The 24,117-nt window shown below is 33.1% G+C and overlaps 1 protein-coding gene across 1 annotated transcript in view; it reads right to left on the bottom strand.

Moving 5' to 3' along the window:
• PPP1R9A (protein phosphatase 1 regulatory subunit 9A) overlaps positions 1-24,117 on the bottom strand; it is a 316,932-nt gene that overhangs the window by 94,375 nt on the left and 198,440 nt on the right. Inside the window, 1 exon segment of the mRNA XM_049784454.1 lies at positions 1,627-1,782. Within this exon segment, the coding sequence (XP_049640411.1) occupies positions 1,627-1,782 (156 nt within the window).

Raw genomic sequence — 24,117 nt, 5'->3', positions numbered from 1 at the left:
AATGTTACATTATTGTAAATCTGCAAAACTTTTCAGGCCTTAATTGAAAGCTCTTTCCTCCAAGTTCTTTATCTTTCTCCTTTTTTTTTTTTTTTTTTTGTGTGTGTGTGTGGGGGGGACCACACCTGACTGTGTTCAGGAGTTACTTTAGGCTCTGAACTCCTGGCTGGCTCAGGGAACCATATGGGATGCAGGGTATCAAACTTGAGTCAGCCATGTGGGAGGCAAATGCTTTACCCATTAAACTATTGATCTGGACCCCTCCTTCTTCTCTTGTATCTATGGGTAGTATCAGCATTAGAAACAAGGATTTGGGTAATTATCTCACTTGTCTCAAGATAGTTTTCAGTAGTGTCATTATTTTACAAAGATGCAGATACTGAATGGTTCTCCTTCCTCAAAAATCCTCTCTTCCTTTCTTTACCAGTAAAAGCCAAAAGTGATGGCAATCACCATTATCAGTTTTGGTACTTCATTAAAGCTCTTTCATCAAGACATTCTTGCAATCATTTTCAGAGACAAAAGAGAAGAGACTGGAAGTTCCAGCTCACCTCATGAAGCTCACCACAAAGAGTGATGAGTTTAGTTAGAGAAGTAACTACATTGAGAACTATCCTAACAATAAGAATGTATATGGGGGCCCGGAGAGATAGTACAGCGGCGTTTGCCTTGCAAGCAGCCGATCCAGGACCAAAGGTGGTTGGTTCGAATCCCGGTGTCCCATATGGTCCCCCGTGTCTGCCAAGAGCTATTTCTGAGCAGACAGCCAGGAGTAACCCCTGAGCACCGCCGGGTGTGGCCCAAAAACCAAAAAAAAAAAAAAAAAAAAAAGAATGTATATGGGAAATAGAAAGCCTGTCTAGAGTACAGGCAGGGGTGGATGGGGAGAAGGGAGATTTGGGACATTGGTGATGGGAATGTTGCACTGGTGATGGGGGGTGTTCTTTACATGACAGGAACCCAACCACAATCATGTTTGTAATCAAGGTGTTTAAATAAAATATTATAAAAATAAAGTTCTTTCATCAATTAAACTAGTTGGGTCATATGATTTCTGTTAGAATCTTGTCTATTTTAGGAAAAGAAGGAAAAATGTCTTTCTAGAAATATTTTGTTTAATAGAGGATCTATCACTAGGTGCCCAGACTTCTGTAAAGTGGAAAAATATATACTGAGAAAACCAAACATTTAAGATATAGCTTGAAATTATGGAACAGACAAGTTGTCAACTGCCACTAAATACCAGGGTAATGATACCTACTTCAATATTACCCCGAAGTTTGATGATATTCAACACAATTTGTTATTAAAAGACTATCTTTAAAAAATGACTATTTTCTTTTTTTTTTTTTTTTTTTTTTTTTTGGTTTTTGGGCCACACCCAGTAACGCTCAGGGGTTACTCCTGGCTATGTGCTCAGAAGTTGCTCCTGGCTTGGGGGACCATATGGGACACCGGGGGATCGAACCGCGGTCCGTCCAAGGTTAGCGCAGGCAAGGCAGGCACCTTACCTTTAGCGCCACCGCCCGGCCCCTAAAAAATGACTATTTTCTTAACAACTCTATGTATGCATATAAAAACAAAATGGACAACTTTACAAAAACATATTGCAGGCTAGTTGCTTACCTCTTTGAACTTGTGACTGAGCTTGCTTGTGTCCAGGTCTGAGGGAGAAAACATGTCCTCATTCTCAGGCAGCTCAAAGACCTCAATAGCTATGTCACTACCAGGAAGAACAGGTCCGACCTCATCCTCCTCTTCATCTGTAGCATATTCTCCTGTCTGAAAGGAAGGGGATTTCCAAAATCCAGCTGTCATTAACCCTCAGAAAAGGTGGGTTATTTGAAAATACTTTATAAAAGAGAAATAAAACATGTCACCAAGTGGTAAAAGTTTAAGTTTTTCTAAGTCAAGCATGCAACATGCAGCCAAAGTTATAAACAAATGTTAGTTCAAGGATCCATTGTGATGTGCCTAGCTCATATATGTGGATTTCTGAATATCAAGTAGTCTTGAAAGCATCTTCAGTATGGTGTCAAAAGTTGTTTTCAATTTTATTATGTCATGTTTTTGCCATATAAAGTTACATTGCTAAGGGATATAAGTAATCCTTACTGAAAATACATAGGGAGAATAAAAGTGATTCTGAGTTGGCCTGAGAAATAGCACAGAGTCTAAGGTGATGTCTTGCACAGGACCGGCCTTGGATAAATCTTCAACACTGAAGCAGATGGTCTCTGGTGCCCCACCAGGACTGATCCCTGAGCAGAGCCATGAGTAAGTATTGAACATAGGCAGGTATGGTCCTCAAAAATAAATAAATAAATAAATAGATAAATAAAATGAATCAATTGAAGCAAACAGGTAGTTAGGGAAGCCCCCAGGCAATGAGCTCTTGGTACATAATAAAAACATTGATTTGGGAATCTGAAGAAGTTACTGTGTCACTTGCCCTATGCTCCTAAAACATTATTGCCAGACTCAATTTCTGGACACAGAAATCTCTCATCCTCCAAACTCCAGTTATGCTAAGGACATGGGCATGGACCATCAAAAGTTTCTGTTACCATAGCAACAGACAACAGACTGATAAGAGGTAAAGACCCAATTTGGGGCAGTTTGGAGAAAAATGTGTATGTACATAACGGCTATTTTTCTCTTGGTTCTGTACTACGGCCTTCTTACCAAAAGTGAAACTATTTTATATATTATGTTTGCACTTGAGAAAGATATGATAATTACCCTTGGTGTAGTAATTCTTAATGTCTAAAAGAGCATTATTAAATTTCCATTTTGACTTCTCATTTTTCAGTGTAAATTTCCATTCTGTGTTCACTTTTTCAAAATCTAGTTTTCTCATAGATATCACTCTGTAAATATATGCGTGCCTATATTGAGTTCTCTACAAGGTTTCTACATTTACTATGAACTGTGGGGTCATTAAATAACACAATTTTTAGTCAGAAATATGAGAGCCAATGACTATAATGAACAAGTTGTCTCAGGATCTCTCAGACTCTACTTTTTTGACCGAGGCTCTTTCTGGAGAGTTTCACTTTGGCATCATTTCTGTATAGAATAAACTCAGGGTATATAGCAAAAGCATGGTATTCCTCCTTAATTACGTATTAGTTCTTTTCCATAATTTTTTCAGCACACCTGATTCTGCCCAGGTCTAATTCCTGTATCTGTGATCAGGTATCAATCTTAATTTCTCTTGGGACTATATGTAGTGCTGGGGATTAAAATAGAGTTGGTTTTATGTACGAAAGCACTTACACCCTGTGATATTAGAAGCTAACTCCTGGTACTATTTTTCTGGCCTTGAAAGCCAGTAATTTGTTTCCCTAAATATAATCAAAGATATTTTGATTAAAAGGAAAAGAGGTTGGTTGTCTCTATATTGACCCTACAAATCAATATTTCTCCATTTTTACTTGATCATGATCTCCTTTCACTCTGTTTCCTTTCTGTGCTTCTCTGTATAGTAGTTGAGTCCCTCATGCTAATATTCTATTTTCCTAATTTTCACCTGTGGTTCATGGAATATTCTGGGGATATAGGGAGCCATATGAGAAATGCTACTATAGGTGTCTAAGTATCAGAACTTTCCTTTGAATTTCTCAGAAAGCAATCTGAATATATGTTTTAAATAACATTCCAAGTATCTAGCTCTGGCAGAAGAGGAGAAGCTGGTTACTTCCTGATAATTTAGATTCATTGATATGATTAAATAAAATAAATCTTCAAAATCAAGTTAATTTCATATTTGGTATGCTTATAGGGTGATATTAAACAAATATATTAGAACTAACACATACAGGGTAAATTCTAGTGATGTTCATTAAAAGTAATGCAGTAAGAGTGACAAGTACACGTTGCTGAAAGTTTTGACTTAGATAAAATCAAACCATATACTTATTTTTAAGACTATAATTACTACTACCAGCAAGGTCATGCTTTCAAGAGCTATAAAAACAGATAAAATTTTCCTCTGTATCATCAATTTGATGAATGACTCATTAAAATTTAAAATATAAATTAAGACATAATATGTCCATTTTAAGCACACCCTTTACCAGTATATCCTTCCATCATCGTCATTGATGTCTCCCATTTCCCTCCCACCCATCGCCATATGCCCATCCCTTCCTTGCTCTAGGACAGGGAAATTGCTTCTCTCTCCCCCCCCCAACTTAACTTTTTTTGACAGTGTGGTTTTAATAGAGGGAACCTTGCCTGTTAGTTTCTCCATGTTCAGTGCTGACTTCCTGTCCAGAGTGATCAGTTCCAACTATTATTGTCCTAGTAGACACTTATCTACTACAGCTACACTCACAGCTCTTTGTGGCAAGCTTTTACTCTGGGTTGGATCTCCTGACCTTTATCTCTATTGTCTCTGAATATTATTAACATGCTATCTCTTGTTTTTCTTATATCTATTATATTCTATATCTATGTGTGTCTATCTTCTATGTGAGATTATTCTGTCTATTCCTTTCCCTCTGGCTCATTGCACTCAGCATGATACTCTTCTTATCCATCCATGTATAAGCAAATTTCATTACTTCATTTTCAGAACAGCTGCATATTATTTCACTGTGTAGATGTACCACAGTTTATTTAGACATTCATCTATTGTCGGGAACCTAAGTTGTTCCCAAATTCTGGCTGTTATAATGTTGCACTGTATATAGGAGCAGAGAGGGCATTTTTGTATTGTGTTTTTGTGTTCTGGAATATATTCCTAGGAGTGGTATTGCTGGGTCATATGGAAGCTCAATTTCTAGTTTTTGAGGAATGTCCAAAAACTAATATTTTCCAAAAACTCTAGACCAGTCTGCATTTCCACCAGCAATAGTGATTGAGAGTCCATTTCTCTCCATACCCATGCCAGCACTGGTAGCTAGCTCTTTTTCTTTTTCTTTTTCTTTTTATGATGTGTGTTAGTATCTTTGGTGTGAGATTATAACTCATTGTTGTTTTGTTTTGTACCTCCCTGATGATTAGCGATGGGAGCATTTTTGCAATTTTTCATGTACCTTTTAGCCATCTTTATTTCTTTTTTGAGAAATGTCTGTGCATTTCTTTTCCCCATTTTTTGATGGGGTTAGATATTATTTTCTTGTAGTTCAATCAATTTTTTGATGGGGTTAGATGTTATTTTCTTGTAGTTCAATGTATATCTTAGATATTAACCCCTTATCTAATGGGTATTGGTTGAATAGTTTCTCCCATTCCATAGGAGCTTTTGCATCCTAGTCACTAATTCCTTTGAGGTACTAAACTTGTTTATCTTTGCTTCCACTTGTTTGGCCAGTGGTGTTTTATTCATAAAGATGCCTTTAGTCTCAAGGTCATGGAGTTTTCTGCCTATGTTTTTCTCTATGTACCTTAAAGATTAAGGCCTGATATCAATGTCTTTAATTTATTTTGATGTGAATTTTGTGCATGATTCAAAAAAAGTTTTTTGTTTGTTTGTTTGTTTTGGTTTTTGGGTCACACCCGGCCATGCTCAGGGGTTCATATGGGATGCTGGGATTCAAACCACTGACCTTCTGCATGCAAGGCAAATGCTTTACCTCCATGCTATCTCTCCGGCCCTCCAAAAAAAGTTATTAAAGAGTCAACTCAGTAATGCCAATTGTATTTACTTATCAATATCCATATCCTAAAATTTTCAATAATATTAAGAAAATGATCAGCCAGATCATATTTTTTACAAAATCAAAGTCTATCATAGTGCTTTTTTTTTTGAGGACTGCTGACAGTGATTATCAGGATTAAGATATAAGCAATACATGAAAGCTACCTTTAATTTTAATTCTAATTTCAACTATTCCATAGTTGTTCAATAATATTCTACCTACCATATCCATAAATATATCATTTACAATTTTATGTTGATTAATTTTTTCTTTACCACTCTTTTCCAAATGATCTACACTTTTGCTAATATACTCCTAATATTCTTTTTATTTCATCTCTCCATTTATTAACACTTTCTTTTTGATTACTTTCATTCTGAGGACAAATATATATGTATATATATGTTAGAGTATTAATTTTGCCTTTTGCTTATTAGATTCAATGCAAGTGTTTAAAATTTTTATGTTGCCATTCCTCTCATTGCACATTTATCATTCTGACTTGGAATGTACTTTAGAATACAGAATTAATTTACTGCAGAATACTGGACATTTTGTAAAAGTTAGAATTAAAAGACTAGAAATGAGAGGAGAGAACCTGCTGATTCTTTTATCTTTAATGAAAATTGAAATTATATTTATGGTTAAGCTATAACAAAAATAATCACAAAGAGGTAGGTAAAACAGAATTTTGAAAACCTCAAAACTAGATTCAATTAATTCTTGATATTTTAGAGGAAAACTGAGAATGTAGCAATAGAAACTGCCATAAAAAGTATTTCCACTGGTATGCATCTCCTTTTCTTTATTTGTCCAGATTCATTATCTTTCTCTCAATGAAACAAAAAATTTTTTTTGGATTTTGGGCCACACTCAGCAGTGCTCAGGGATTACTCCTGGCTATTTGCTCCTGGCAGGTTCAGGGGACCATCTGGGATGCTGGGAATCAAATCTGGTCTTTTCCTGGTTGGCTGCGTGCAAGACAAATGCCCTACCACTGTGTTATTTATCCAGCCCCTCAATGATAAAGTTTTGAATATTGTTTCAATTTGAAAATTTACTTTGAGAAATGCATTAATTCTTAGTTTAAGTATTGACAGAGAGAGTTAGATGCTTCTTTTGATCAGAAATTTTAATTGTCTCCCAAAAGGGAACAAAAGAAGAATTTTTGGTAACTTAGTTTCTGCCCAACACTGTACATTCCTGAACAGTTATAAGACATATAGGTATTACTGTACCATCTTAGTTTGATTAATTCTAATTTCTTTATCCAAAATCTGAGAATGTGTTAGGCTGTTAAGAATTCTTGTAACAAATAAATTCCAATGCTCATCCTTATTTTCTATTTTATTCTACTTGCAGTCTGCAGAAACTAATACATTCCTTTCATATTTTACCAACCCAAATCTACTACAAAGTCTAGCACAAACCTATGTGTATTATCAGTCAACTCACTTTGAGAACTTGCACTTGCCTCCAGTGAATTCCTTAAGTTCCTTTCCTCTTTTGTTTTATAATTTGTTCTCTTTGGGAAAATGCATAGAAATCTTATTCAATGATTTTCCTTCCAGGCCAAATAACTAAGAATTCATTATCCTGTCATATGTAAATCAGAGTCATAGCTCATAATTTACAAAATTATTGAAGTATCTTAAAATGGATACAGAAAACACCCACAAGGCAAAATGAATATAAAGTTCCTCCTAAATTTTAACAGTCTCTTTCCTTTAAATTTACGTCTTATTTAATTTTCTTGAGCTACAAGTATTTTCTGAATCTTCCCAAAGATCTTCAAAAGATCAGAATCTTCTTATTTTACTTTGGGGGCACCCCTGGTGATGCTCAGAGCTTACTCCTGGCTCTGTTCTCAGTGATTAATTCTGGCAGTAGTAGGGAACGATGTGTGATGACAGGGATCAAATCCAGTTCAGCTGCATAAAGGTATACCCTCCATAAAGTGCTGAACTGCAATTCCAGATGTACTTCCAAAGTATTTTATCTCATTTTTATACATATGCTTATTTAATTCTTATATCAGGTAACTTACATTTTAATGAAACATATCTTATAATAAAAACATGGTTTTTTATTAAAGTTTTTATTTTTATTTGAGAGGTTCTGCTTATTAGTTAATATCCTTTTTTTTTTTACTGGTGAGAGCAGAAACATGTAGACATAAGAGTCTTGAACACTCAGGTAAATTGCAGATCTCAGTCTAGATTTTAGGAAAAATTGGACTACATCTATTATACTAGTGAGCTTATAGGTGGAAATAAATTTTAAAAATCTTGGTATAGGTACACTTTGATTTAGGTATAAATCCTGGCTCTGTTATATTAAGAATATTAGCCTATAGATCTAAGTTTCATATATGCATCTAAAAACCAGGATTAAAAATAATTCCTTAGTGCAGCAGCACATCTTCCCTAATCCATGGAGGTGATATTAGAGGATCCCCAGTAGAAGAATTAGACTATTGACAGAACTGAACATATGAACTATAGACTATATACTTTTACCAATAGAAATAATCATAACGATACATTATAATAAGTTACAACAATGTAGTATCTCCATCTCCTTCTGTCTTTTCTCCCAAAATATCTTAAACTTCATAACATTTTCATGTTAGACTACCATCAGCAACTGAAACCATGAAAAAAGTGAAAATGCAGATAAGGAAGGGTCTACTATATTAGGAGGCTGGCATGAGATAAAGTTAAATGGTGCCTGTAAAATGTTTAATACCAGGTTTAGTATAAGGTACTTGTTCAAAATAAGTGATTTCTTTGTGTAACTAATACTACAATAACATACAAATGCCTCTCCATATCTCTAATCAGATGTTGAAAGATTTTATGTTACAAATATAAGTTTATAATTTCTTAGAAGAATAAAAATGTTCTTGAAGAAATTACCACCTAAAACTTTCATAAGCATATTGGCCATTCTGAAGTAAAGCTTGTTTTCTGTCTTCACACCTATGCCTCTTTTTTGGCCAGACTGGGAAGCTGGTAGGGAACTTGCCTTGCATGCCACGGACCCTAGTTCGATCCCTAGCACTCCATAAGGTCCCTTGATCCCTCCTTGAGGGGTCCCTATGCATAGTTCCAGGAGTAAGTCCTGAGTACAGCTGGTTGTGGTTCTAAAACAAAATGAAAAACAAAAAATAGAAACGAAAACCTCTCCTCATTTCACCTTCCAGATATGGTGTAGGGATGACGTTCTATTAAAGATAAGAAAACTTCCATGGGAGGAGGGAAATGGGGGCGTAGGAAAGTTGCATTGGTGAAGGGAGTGTGCATTTTATGGTTGAAACACAACTACGAACATGGTTTGTAACCTTGATGCTTAAATAAAGAAATTATTATTTAAAAAAATAGAAAAGAAAACTTCTAGGCCTTTCTTTTCTTCAATTACTACCTTCCCCCATCTAACTCCATCCACTGATTGTCCAAGACAGCAACAAGGTACAGCCTATAAAGCTGCTACTTTAAAACTTCTAATCCATTCCTTTATACTTCTTCTTTTTTAATTTCCACAACCACAAACTTTTCTTCTTTCCTGGCCCATTAACTTTTGCCAAGTGTAAATTCCTTAAGAATATAAGGGAGATTTCTCAGTAATTTCAATGTGGTTAGCATACTACCTGGCACATAGTAGGCACTGAGCAAATGTTTACTGGATAAATTAATATAATTTAAGACACATCTGCACACTACAGCAAAGTCTTATTTTCCTATCAACTTTTTGCTTTCAAGTAAGAAATACCATGAAGTACAGCTGCAGCTGGGATCTAAATGACCCCTTCGGGGATTTTCTCTTGTAGGTTAAACCATTAGCAGTAATTTGTGCTGTAGCAATGTTTGCTCTGGTAAATTCATGGAAACTAAATGATACTAATCATAAAAATAGTCTTAAATTATGCAGATTTTGTTGGAATTTGTTTACTGGGTCTAAATTTAGTTATACATATTTTCAACTCAGTTTGGGAAGAGAATAGATGAGAGTTGCTTTTCCCTCACCACAGGGGAAAAAGACTCAAACTAACATTTCAATGTTTTAGTCCCCAAATATGTGTCAACCATCCAGATGGCTATGGCAAAAGCCTTCTCTGAGGAAAATCTTTCATCTTCCTTCCTCCCTTTTTCCTTTCCTCCTTCTCCCATCTTTTCCTCCCTCCCTCCCTCCCTCCCTCCCTCCCTCCTTCCTTCCTTCCTTCCTTCCTTCCTTCCTTCCTTCCTTCCTTCCTTCCTTCCTTCCTTCCTTCCTTCCTTCCTTCCTTCCTTCCTTCCTTCCTTCCTTTCTTCCTTCTTTCGACTGTCAGATGACATGTATATCTTAGTTTGGTAATGTTGAGCAACTAACTTTCTTTTTTTTAATATATATATATTTTTTAGTTTTTTATTTAAGCACTTTGATTACATACATGATTGTGTTTGGGTTTCAGTCATGTAAAGAACACCACCCATCACCAGTGCAACATTCCCAACACCAATGTCCCAAGTCTCCCTCCTCCCCACCCGACCCCCCGCCTGTATTCTAAACAGACTCTCCATTTCCCTCATACATTCTCATTATTAGGACAGTTCAAAATGTAGTTATTTTTCTAACTAAACTCATCACTCTTTACTCTTTTGTGTCTGAAAATTATTATTGCAAGAATGTCTTTCATTTTTCTTAAAACTCATAGATGAGTGAGACCATTCTGCGTTTCTCTCTCTCTCTCTCTCTCTCTCTCTCTCTCTCTGACTTATTTCACTCAGCATAATCGATTCCGTGTACATCCATGTATAGGAAAATTTCATGACTTCATCTCTCCTGACAGCTGCATAATATTCCATTGTGTATATGTACCACATTTCTTTAGCCATTCGTCTGTTGAAGGGCATCTTGGTTGTTTCCAGAGTCTTGCTATGGTAAATAGTGCTGCAATGAATATAGGTGTAAAAAAAGGGTTTTTGTATTGTATTTTTGTGTTCCTAGAGTAACTAAGTTTCAATTAATATTGCTGATTATCTATGGGGGAAAAAGTATCTTTCATGAAAAATTTTTTTTTTGGAGGAGGGGAGAGTGTTGGGACACACCTGGAAATGCAGGGATTACTCTTGGTTTTGAACTCTGAAGTCAATCCTGGTGGAGTTCCAGGGATCATATGGCAACTGGGGAATCAAACTTGGGTCAGCCATATGTAAGAAAATGTGAGGCATTATCTGCTGCAAAGTGACCTATTCAAAATATGAATCAAAATATCCATAATATGCTGCATAACTAGAAGACATGACTATTGGTTTCATCCTCCCCAGTTAATCCAGAATAAAAACACAGACCATAAAGGAATATGAGTTTTGACGAGGGCAACCAGAAGATCAAATGAGAAAACTCAGGTTAAAATAATTTACCTTGGGGCTGGCTTGATAGCACAGTGAGGCACAGAGTTTGCCTTGCACACAACTGACCTAGGTTCATCACCCAGGATCCTCAGAGCCTGCCAGGAATCATCCCTGTACTCAGAGCTAGGAGTAATCCCTGAGTGCTGCTAGAGTGTGGTCCCCAAAGCAAAAATAAAATAAAATAAAAATAATTTTCCGTACCTTCTATGATTTTTGTTTTGTGCTAAGATGGTACAAAGAAACTAATCTCCAGAGTATGGAATTCAAATATATATGTATATATATATGTATATATATATGTATAAACTCCTAACATGACACCTAGCTCAATAAAAATATATATTATATACACACAATATGTATATTTGTTTTTTTCCCATTAAGAAACTCATATATAAATGTTTTAGTCTCTTGTTTTCAAAATATTTCCAATTTTTCATTCTATTTAATTCATATTGGTCTAGTCATCAAATGCAGAAGCACTAATATCTATGTTTAGATTTTGGCTATAATTCACAGTGCTCAGGGCTTACTCACGGTTCTTTGTTCACAGAATCACTCCAGGTGGGCTCAGGAGCACCATATAAGGTGCTGGGGATTGAACTTGGGTCTATCTCAAAAAAGGCAGGCACTCCACTTCTGTACTACCTCTATCAGTTCCCTCTAGATTTCTTACATGGCATCCAGTGGTCCTTGATAGTATTCAGCAATTCAGACAGCAAAAATACTACAAACAAATTATCATTCTTAAAATTGTGAGCAGATGGAGTTAAGATTTGCTCAGAATACGTTTTTAAACAACTCAAGCTCATTTTTCTTCTCTTACAGTTTTCTGGAAATAATGCCAGATTTCATAAATTAAACTTTTTAAGATATTGTAAAGGCTTATTTATTTCTCCCTTTCTTTTGAAAAATTCAATTCTCATAGTTTAAATTATATTTCCTTCTATGAAAGGCAATCTCTAAAATGACCTAATTGTTCCCTATTTTCTATGTATTCATGAATTTGTAAACTCTTCAGTGTGAAACACATCCAGCACTCACAGTTTACAACTGCAATAGAACAAAACCATGGGAAATAACTTCTGGTTAGTTTACAAAATGAAGTTGACTTACATTTATTTTTGATCTCTTGCTCTTAGACATAAGCTGCCATCTATGCATGGCATAATGAAATAGTATAATCTATAAGAAACTGATGTCTCTGGATGATTATCTGGAAGAATGAGTTCAGCCAACAGTTATATGATGGAATCTGCAAGTGACTTCTTAAGTTCTGCCAGTAGCTGTATATGAGCCACAAAGAAAACCTTTACTTTACTTTTAGATGTCTAACTGACACCTTATTTGTGTAGCCATAGAGAGGTCTTGACTCAGTGATACCCAGCTAAATTGACCCACACAAAATGTGATGCATGCATAGCTTTATTTTTTAATTTTGTTGGGAATTTATATCAACAGAAGTGCGGTGCTGTCATAAAAGTATGAAGAATGGGAAACTGACTGTGAAAAGGGTTATGAAGGCTGGAAAAACTCTGAAGTTTAGGTGGGAGCTGATAAACTGACTTGAATTGTGGTAGAGTAAGAGAATTCTTGTTTGTATAAAGCTTAGCAATATTATCACATTCTGTAAGAAAGGACAGGAATCTTGTCCCCAGTTATAACTTATTCTTTCTCTTCCTTTCTGTTCTTTCTTTATATGCTATGCCATGTTTCTTATATCAAGACCATGGTGGGTTTTTTTTGTTTGTTTGTTTTGTTGTTGTTTTTTTGTTTGTTTGTTTGTTTTGGTGCTTGTCATTATTGGTGGAGTCCTCACTGGATATTTGACACTTCTTTTTGTACTGGTGGAATGTTTCACCTTTTTTCTCTCCTTCATTTCTTAAACCGATGATGAGAGCCTCTAGAAGAATTCCGCTTATTTTCAGCGTATTAGACTTTTACCCCAGTTTATTACTTTTCTCTCCTTCAAACAAAACCACGTAACTTGAACTAGCTAGTCCTGCCCCCCCCCCAGTTAGAGGGGGAAATAAGGGAGGCATCAGGACCAAACAGGTGCAAGACTACTAAGCAGTAGGCTAGATACAGAGGAGACCACATATTCTAGCAACCCTGGGGGTGAGGGAAGAGGATATGGGAGGTAGGACAAAAACAGAGGTGTAGGGAGGACAATTTGGTGATAGGAATCTCCCCTGATTTTATGTAAATATGTACCTAAAATATTATTGTCAACAATATGTAAGTCACTATGATCAAAATAAAAATTATATTAAAAAAAAGGGCAGGAATCTTTAGTGAAGATTGACCTACGTAAGACTTTCAAAGTGTTGAAGGTGCACTTGATTTCTTTTTGCTGGATATAGTAGTAACTGAAAAGGAATAAATAGAAAGAACTATTAAATAGAGAGGAACTAAGATGGGTGCTTTTGAAAGTATTGATAGTAGACTTAAGAAATGGCTTTCAAGAAAAGTCTAAAGCCAGGACACTACGAGATGAACATAGTCTAGTATTGAAGGAAAGGGATTAACTATAGTATTGTTTTAAGAATTAATGATTAGGACTCCCTAATTTTAATTATAATATTAGGTAAGCACGTCTACTAAATGCCTACTACGTGACATTTATCTCTACCTTCTAAAACTGTTAACTTAATAAAAATCACGAAAAAGTTTGCTGTATGGGTGAGCCTGTATGGGTGAGTCATAGGAGAACTGTCTCCTAACACTATCAGTCCTAATTTCTACAGTGTCTTGATTGCGTTAAGTTTTCCCAGGAATATCACTCCCTCAGATATGCTTATCAATGTGAGTAACAGTGTCTAGGATCATTTCTATTCAGTCAGTCTCACGAAATATAATTAAGATAACCATTAACAGAATTTTTTTAAGTAGAAAATTATTCTAACTTACAGTACGGAGATCAACTTTACACTGCATCCTTCCAGATAAAGCTAGCTTTTAAAAAAAAATCCCATAAATAATTAGGGTTTATTTTTAGAAAATTAGATGGTGTAATCCTTACAATATTTATTGACCTTTCTACTTGGTTTAATTGATAATCCAAATTCAGCAGAATGTATTAATTGCAGAAATTGACATTGCCCACCAAAAATGAAACTAATTTTAAAATTCAAATTAATACTGGTGAGAAAGCTGAGATTGACCTGAATGACCTCTATGAGATAATGCTATTGATTATATCACCTCAAGTCAGGCAGATGTTATACTAACATATATAAGTAAAATATGCCAAACCAAGACATAAATGTCCATATGCTACAACTATGTAATTTATTATCCAGTAAGAAAGCTCCAACACATAATACACATTTTTAGAATCACCAATCCTAAGGCATAGATACATGGACAGCCTACAGGAGTTTGGTCAGATGTCACAATCTGTGGTGATTCATATGTTGGTTGTTCACATCACAAATTTTAAAGATTTTGATGAAAGCTAAGGCCTACACATGAATATGTGTTAGAAAAGGAAACTACAGGGACTAGAGTGATAGGACAGCATTACTGTGTTTGTCTTGCATGCTGCCAACCTGGGACAAACCCAGGTTCAATCCCCTGCATCCCATATGGTCCCCTGAGCATGCCAGGTGTGGCCCCAAAACAAAACATATAAACAAAAGGAAACTACATTGTAAATAACCTACATGTTTTATAGTAGGCAGTAAATAGCACTGCTTTTTGCTTCAAAGAGAAATACTTCTATTGACCAAAATTATACATAATAATTGAAAAAATAGTTTAGAAAAAAGAACAATTAATGTATTAAAATGTGTCCCAGAGAAAACAGTTTTTCTAATGTTTACTAATTTATATATAAATATATATACAATTTATATATACACATATGTATATACTATATATATATATATATATACTATATATATATATAGTCTGGAACACACCTGGACATGCTCAGGGCTTACTCCTAGCTCTGTATTTAAGGATTACTACTGGCAAGGAGTGTAGATCATATAGGTACCAATAGTTGAATGTTTGTCGACTGCAAGTAAAGGTAAGCACCTTACCCACTGTGATATCTCTCTGACTATCCCAATTTTAATGAAAAAACTTTAAAACTCAGTTTATTTTAATGGGCTTATAATACTGTACAATTTATACTTTCAAAGATGTTTCAAATATTCTTCTTTATATGCCCTACCTGTTCTGCAAGAAAATGAACATGGCAACTTCTATTTCTTAAACAAATCCAATATTGACCCAGTTCCTTATATTAAAGAAACAAAACAATGAAAATTTTACATATAAAAATTAAAGTCTCAAGTTAAGGCTTGTTTACATATATGTATAAGGCTTATTTTATATATAAGTAAACATTTACGATTGTTCTTTAATACTAATTTGGCCCTTTAAAAGACTTCTTTAAAGTTATTCAAGTTCTCTATCACACACACATATATGTATATATTAATATATATAGTGTCTATAGCAAAATTTTTAGAACAAAACAGTACTTTTCCATGACTCCATCTTTCTTTCTTCCTTCCTTCCTTCCTTCCTTCCTTCCTTCCTTCCTTCCTTCCTTCCTTCCTTCCTTCCTTCCTTCCTTCCTTCCTTCCTTCCTTCCTTCCTTCCTTCCTTCCTTCCTTCCTTCCTTCCTTCCTTCCTTCCTTCCTTTCACTCTCTTTTTTTTTTTTTTTGGTTTTGGGCAACACCCGGTGATGCTCAGGGGTTACTCCTGGCTATGCACTCAGAAATTGCTCCTGGCTTGGGGAATTATATGGGATTCTGGGTCCGTCCTGGGTTAGCTGCGTGCAAGGCAAGAGCCCTAAGGCTGTGCTATCGCTCCAGCCCCAACTCCATATTTCTAACTGAATTCATTTTAATAAATGTTACCTATTTAGGAATACATAACACTATTGTCCTTCTTCCTGAATATATAGAGAAATATTTAAATATATAAGATAGTTAAAGTATATAGAACATATATAGAAATATATATCCATATGATGAGAGGACCATGGATCCTATTTTTCTCACTGAGAATCAGAACTAAACAGTCAATAGACCAAAGTAGACCTCTGTAATTCAAATGTCACATTGCAATTTCAAATTGGCAGCTTTACTTGAGTTTCATTTTACTTGCCAATGAAACAATGAAGCACTTATTCTAATGCCAGCAGAACTGTGGGAAGATACTGAGTGATTTGCCATTCCCTGAATTTTTAATCTGCAGAAATAAAAGCTAGAGTGACCAAAGGAATATGTGTTACTACTATTTTTATAATTCTACAATCATGCAGCGAATTGACTCTTTGAAATATGGTGTGTTCATATTTAAATGAACTCAAAAGATTGCAAAAATGCCTACTTCATCCAGAAATTAAAGTTAAAGAAGACTGGAAAGTTAAAATAACTTAAAATATTATTGATGGTTTACATATTAATCAGTGATAAATATTCCAATGTTACATTTTCCTTCCAGAGAGAATAAAACTCCTTTTCTCATTGGGATATCTTGTGCAACAATTCTTTCTTGCAAAGTGTCAATAATACCAAAAACTGAAAGATCTTTACATCACTTTTTCCTGGCATCTTTAAATAGACAACTTCTATTCTGATTATATCTAACCCCAGCCCACAACTCCCATAACTTTTGGTCTCCTACAACACATTTTTTGTTTCATAGACTGGAGGATAGAAAAATCTGAAATTTTAAAGAAGTACTATTAGATTTCACATTGAGGGAAGTTTAAGAACAGACTCTTAAAATCATCTATAACTCTTTTAGACAAAGGAAAAATGTCAGATTAATTTGAGATTCACTCTTATGAAAAAAAGCAATATAATAAATATTAATTTTTCATTAAAATTTAACATGAAATTTAATATAGTGTTTATAAGGCACACAGAAAATATAATGAATGATCTATAACCTCTACTAATGAATCTATGTAAAGAAAGGTAGAACCAATTTTACTTTAATAATATTTAAATGAAATGTACTTAATTATATTTAAAGTTGAATCCTTTGTCTCCTTAATTTTACTCAGTCACTTTGCTAATTAGAGTACTCATGCAGAATATTATAATTATTAGTTTAATTAATCTTTAAATTCAAATTACTTTAAATTTGATTCTATATAACTAAACACGCAGTTATTTGACCTGATGTTAAACTTCATAAAAATCAACAAATGTATTATTTTGCAATTCTTTATTTTTTAAATTATTTTATGTTCTTAAAATTTTAAGTTGAGGGCTTGGTATATCACGTCAGGTATTAATATACTATATTTAACTTTTTAATCTTGGGATGTCAGTTGCTTCCAATTGTTTTTTTTGTTGTTGTTGTTGTTGTTTGTTTGTTTTTGGTTTTTGGGTCACACCTGTCTGTGCTCACGGCTTACTCCTGACTCTGTGCTCAGAAATCGCTCCTGGTAGGTTCAGGGGACCATATAAGATGCCGGGATTCGAACCACCAACCTTCTGCATGCAAGGCAATGCCCTACCTCCATGCTATCTCTCTGGCCCCAGCTTCCAATTGTTTTTTAACATAACAATATTTTGCATGTCTCGTATGTCATATTATAGTGTTTTACTAAGCTGTTAGTAGAAAACAGTATTGTTAAGTAAAATTTATGATATGATGGATAATGCCAAATTTACTTTTTAAAGTGAGCCGATCAGGGGCCCAGGAGATATTACAGCAGGTAAGATGCTTGCCTTGCATGCAGCCACCCTGAGTTTGTTCCCTAGTATCCCATATCATTCCCCAAGCACTGCTAGGAGTTCAAAGCCAGGAATAATCCCTGAGCATCCCTAGATATAGCTTCCAAACCAAAATATAGAAAAAGTTAAAATTTATATTTTAAAATTTATACTTTAGAAGTATAAAATATAAATTGAATAAATTTATATTTTTGTAGAGCATGAGGAAATCAGTAATTGTGCCCACAAAAAATTAAAATACAGTTTTATATAAACTAGTCAGTATGACATTTTAGCATTTAGGCTTTTTAATTTTTATGTTCTGGTTGCTCATCAAATTTGGGCATCTTTTCATATGTTCATTAGTCACTTAGATATCTCATGATCTGAATGCTGAAGCCAATATTAGTCTTTCATTATTGATTCAGATAAATCCTTTTGACACAGCTATCTTTCAGTTATTGATTTTAAAATATTTTCTTTTAGATTTTGGCTTGTCTTTTGTTTTTTTTTAAAATTTTTAAAAATTAGGCACCATGATTTGCAAAGTTATTCAAAGTTGAGTTTTAGGCATACAATGTTCCAGCATTTTTCCAACTGCCAATGACAACTTCCCTCCACCAATATCACCAAGTTCCTTCCTACTCCCTTGCTCACCTCCTTTACAGGAACATTTTTAAGTTTGGTTGCTGTAACTTGGCTCAAATGCTTTCAATGATATTGGCTCTGTTGTTTAGATATATAGTGATCATATCCCTCTATAGCACTGAGGCCCTTGACTCCTATTCTCCTTTAACTCCCATCACCATTTTTACTTTACACCTCTTCTTCATTCCCTTCTCTGTTTTTCTGCTTCCTATCCTTTGGATCAAGGTTGATCTGGGTATTCCTTTCTTTTCTATTGTACTTCCTCATCCCGTTATTCTATATACCACAGATAAATGAGACCATCCTTACTTTTCCTTCTTCTGAATTCACTTAATATGATATCCTTCAGTTCTCTCTCAGTAGCAGAAAATTACATGTTTTTATAACAACTTGCAGCTACATAGTATTCCACTGTGTATAACTATCACATCTTCATAATCCACTCATCTGTCATTGAACATCTTCTAGATTGATTCCATACTTTAGCTATTGTACTAAGTGTTGCAATGAATTATGGTGTTCATATGTCCTTCAGAATTAATATTTTATATTCAGAGGTAGATACTTAGAAGTGGAACTGCTGGATCCTATAGCAGCTCTATTCTTATTTTTCTGAAAAAATTTCATATTGTTTTTATATGGGTTGAACCAGATAACAGTTCCACTAGTTATTATGAGAATTCATTTTTACCACATCCCCACAACACAGATCTTTGATAAAAATAGAATCTAATTTTATTGTAGTAAATTATCTCTTTCCTTTCCATCAATATTTTTCTTTTCTTAAATGTCTCATGTAAGAAAACATTTCTTACTCAAAAACCATACAAATATTTTCAACTCTGCCTCCTACCATATAGTTTTGCTTCTGTACTTGGTTAAACAGAATGAACTTTTGGATGTGGATTAAAAGAGGTGTTCAAAAGGACCATTCTTTATCATTAAAAAATTTAAAATTCCTCAACTCATCTAGATCTAGGTAAGTGTCTTACCTCCTAAATAAATAAAATAAATAAGATATTTTTATTTTATTTTATATTTTATTCACAAATAAAAATTTCACACATGTAAGAAACTTTCTGGATTCCGTGGTCAGTTTGTCTGTCCATTGCTATACCCCACTGTCTAAACTAGTATAATTCAGTTATCTTTACAGACATGAAATATCAGACTAATTTCTTATGCAGTGTGATAATTCATATGTATATATTAAAACAATCGCTTTTCAAATTCTATTTTAAATTTTTTTATAATTATTTTTACTGGAATTACATTTAAGGTTTAAAACAACTTTCCAACAGTTCCAAAGTTCCAAAAGTTCAGCTACTGAGTTTTATAATCAATGAACAAGTTTATTTTCTCATTTATAAAATCTTTTAAGATATTTTAATGTATTTCTATTTTTCTCCATAAAAATTTTACCTATTTTTGTTAAGAAAGGTCCTGTATTTCACCTAGAAAGTAATTTATAAGCCGTATTCATCACTGTATGCAGATAAATTTATGTATCAAGAAACTTGCTGAATAATGTATAATAATTTCCCTACAGATCAGCTTGAAATTTTCCAAAATATCATTTGTGAATAATATTTATTATTTGTTTATTCCTTGTTTATTCCTTTTAAATTTATTTATTCTTGCCATAAAAAATAATCTCAAATGAAAGTTGGAACTTATTTTTCAAATAAAAGGCAATATTTATGTTACTGATTAAACTTAACTTGGTTATGATTTGTTGTTTGTATATTACTAGATATCATCATAGTCCAAGAAATTGTGTTTTTATATTATTTTTATAAATTATATAAATTTCATTATTTTGCATAATTATTTGAGTTTAAATAATCAAACTTACTACCTAATAGATAGGAATAGAAGTGGGTCATATAAGTTCATGGTCTCTTGTATACAATTCAATATGGTACAAAAAGCCTATTAAACAATGTAAAATCTCTGAGTGCCAAAGGAAGGTACAGATTAGTTCTCAGTTCTATTTCTTTTTCCAACCTCTAGGCTTACTTAGTTTGACTTTGCTTCAATTCTGTATCATTCTTTTTAAATTAATTTTTATTAAAATAATATTGGTTGATAAGATTCTAAATATTTTTATGCCTTAGATATACTAAAAACACATACCTACCACAAGTACACCAGTATCCCTCCATCAGTTTACAAAATTCTTCCATTAGTATATCTTTGAAAGTATGTTCCTACTGAATTCCATTCTCCTCACTTAATGCTTCAATTTCCATGTTAATATCCTTCCAATTAAATTTAATTTCTTGTCTTTCAATATATTCAGTGATATACTCATTCTATAAATAACCAGTTATCAAATCAATTGTTTTTCTTCCTTTTTTCCTTATTAATATTATTTTTGTTTTTGAACCATACCCAGTGGTGTTTATGGATCACATAGAACATGGTAGTGTTCATGGATCACTCTTGGCCATGCTTAAAGGACTATTGTTTGAGATTTGAACTGGGGTAAGTAACATGGAAAACAAATATCTTACCACCTAAAATTCTTTTTGTCCCTATATCCTGTTACTGAAGTGATTATATACAAACTTGGAGTGGGAAAATTATAGGTAAACAATAACAGAGATAGACATGGCTCTTCTGACTCATTAATGAGGGTGGTAGGAGCTCTAGTCAATTGTGAAATTCCAAGAAAGCTTTGTGAAAGAGGTGAAACCTAAGACCTGAAAGGCAAATAGGATTCAGTGAGTTTACAAAGGCAACCTAAAATTTGTGCCAGGAATTGAATTCAGGAAAAAAAAGAAAGGCATGTGAAAACTCCAGAATCCTTACGGCACAATGGCAAATAAACTGCTTTCCACACTAGTAAGGCCCATCCAACTTCTCACAGTACCTTTGAGCATTTAGAATTCTTCTGCTAAAAAAAAGTCAGTCAACTAATAGGTATCTTAAAATTGGAAAACATAATAGTAATTTATGTTTGGTTTTGCTTATATGCTTTTTAAACACTGCAAAAATATCTGGCTCAACACTATAATAGAATTGTCCAAAGCACCATTTATAGGAAACACAGAGTCTAAATTTTCAGGGAAACTTAAAGCATAGCATAATCTAATGAAATATTTTTTGGAGTATCATTTAATACTTTTTTTTTGGAATTGTGCTTCTGGTTCACAAATAGCTCTACACAAGTTAGGGTAAGAAAATATATACAAAGCACTTGAATTGTTATAAACAAATAAAGGTAAGAAAATCAGTTGCAAAAAAGATACCAAAAAGACAAAAATTCTTATTCTAATCTCCCTTCTCCTTTGACAATTAATAACCATCTCCCTATTTTTGCTAAATGTTTTTGCTTGTTTTAGCTGTCTATCTCTTTCTCTACCTATCTACCTATCCAATCTAGAGCACATATATATGCAGTAACTTATACACTGCACTATATCTCTGCTCAACCTTTTGAATGTTTCTATACAGCTCAACCTTTTAAACATTTTTTGAAAGACAAGTATGATGATGATATGTGTATGTGTTTCAACAAAAATGTCACTACTGTAGATATGTGACACAACAACCAAAGTATGTAATTGCATGGAATAATGTAAAGGCCTAATAAAATTAGTCTGTAACAAGTTTATAAAAATAAAAATTTATCCAATATTTTATACCCCTCTAATTATATCATAAGACACCATGCCATTAAATATAGTTGATTTTTCATTAAGTTTCTTTCTTTGAAAAGCAGCTAAAATAGAACTATTTTATATCTGCAGTGAAATATCTCTTAAAATATTTTTGTGTGTCTACCATATAAAATAAATTAAGAAAATAAATACTGTAAATTAAATTTATATTAGGACAACTTTGTTTTAAAATATTTTTGTGTGTCTACCATATAAAATAAATTAAGAAAATAAATACTGTAAATTAAATTTATATTAGGACAACTTTGTTTTAAAATAGTCTTCTAAGTAAATTACTGAATTTAAAGACAATCACTATGTACAGTGCACTGTATAAGTATAATACAGTCCTACTCTTGGATATGTTTTTCTCTGTCATGTGATTAATCAAATATTTATAGTGTTAGGAGTTAAAACATTCAGTTAAATATTAATAAGTTAGTCAATACTGCAGAACTTTGCCTAAAATATTCTGTTTCAGAATCAAATACCTTTCTTAAATGACAATTTCAAAACCATCATTAAACTTACAGAACAGATGGATCTAGAAAAGAATCGTTGAGCACACAGCCAGTTAATATGACACACATAATATTTAATTTAATACATAAAGCAAGAAGGTACAGATTAGGATTATTTTCCAAGAAAATAAAAACAACCAAACAAACCTTAAGGAAATAGTTGTTATTATTATTATTGCTGTTGCCAGAAACTCCTTGCAATTCATCCACAGTGTTCTAAAATGGTTGACAACATAAATTAAAGAAGTCTTCTTTTCCGCTAATGAGCGTTATTTAATAATAAAGGATTCAAAACAAAGCAAAACAACAAAACCAAAAGCACTGAAGCTCTGGTGCTTCCTGTACCATATAGTCTTGTGAACTCAGATTATGCCTCTGTTCTTAGTTTCTCAATATTATGAACTATATAATAAACTTACTTTATAAACAATATAAAGTGAACTTAAAGTCACATTATCAAAAGGCCATGCAATACAATTATAATTTATTACTCATATTACATAAACTATTTCCAATAAGTAACAGCAAAAAGCATAATTCCAATTTAGTGTTAGCTTTTTAAAACTTTTCAAGCAAAAATTACGTTCTTATGTTCTTATAAAACTTCTAACAGCAAACCAAAACTTCATCTGCCTCTAATTATCACAGGTAACTATAGCAAGAAAATATATATCTAGGTAGGTAGCATCTCTATTTTGAATTCAATACTTTAAGATATAAACTGTCATGATATTAATTTATATTAATTTCCAGTAGTTAAAAGAAAATTAAAACTTATAAAACTATATTTTAAGAAAGAGGCCTAAATTTTTAGAATCATAATTATTAACTTTGTTATCAATCTGCTTATAATTCTGAAATTCCATCTATAACCTAGGACTTTAACATTAAGAAACATTGAAAAACATTGTTTTAATGATATTAAGGAAGTAAAATAATCATAAAATTAAAATATATATAAAATCTCCTTTTTTCTATTAGAGGACCATATTGTATATGCCACTTAAAATATTGTATAATACTGTTTGTATTTTATGTTAAATTTTGAACCCACATAATTTAAAATTAAATAAAGCTCTTTGATAAAAATATAACATAATTATATGATTTGATTTATGCAAAATAAGAATCATATCTCTACTACTAAATGGTAAATATTGATTTTTATTGAATATCACAGGAAGTTAAATTTGTTACTTAAAATTAAAATCCAATTGAAACATTTACCATACCCCCAGAATTTCATGGGACAGTGCTGACTGTCTGAGGGGTTTGGTGAAATTCTCCATGGTTACCTTTCAGATTGTTAAAGGAAGGAAAAGACATGATCAATAAATCTATTAGGTAAAGAAATGCATTTTTATCACAAATATATTAAGATATACACTTAAAATTTTTTGTTTATCACAATTAACTACCTTTTATTTAGGGTTCTCACTTTTATTCTTCAGATTTTAGGCAGTTATTGTAATTTTAAAAATCAAAATATTAGTAGGCAGTAGACAAAAACATGAATGTAAATTAAAACTGAACTGCCTATGACTTACTTAAA

Source organism: Suncus etruscus, chromosome 1, assembly GCF_024139225.1.
Source record: "Suncus etruscus isolate mSunEtr1 chromosome 1, mSunEtr1.pri.cur, whole genome shotgun sequence".
Classification (NCBI taxonomy): Eukaryota; Metazoa; Chordata; class Mammalia; order Eulipotyphla; family Soricidae; genus Suncus; species Suncus etruscus.
The sequence above is the reverse complement of the archived record's forward strand: the minus strand, read 5'-3'. Positions and strand labels throughout refer to the sequence as shown.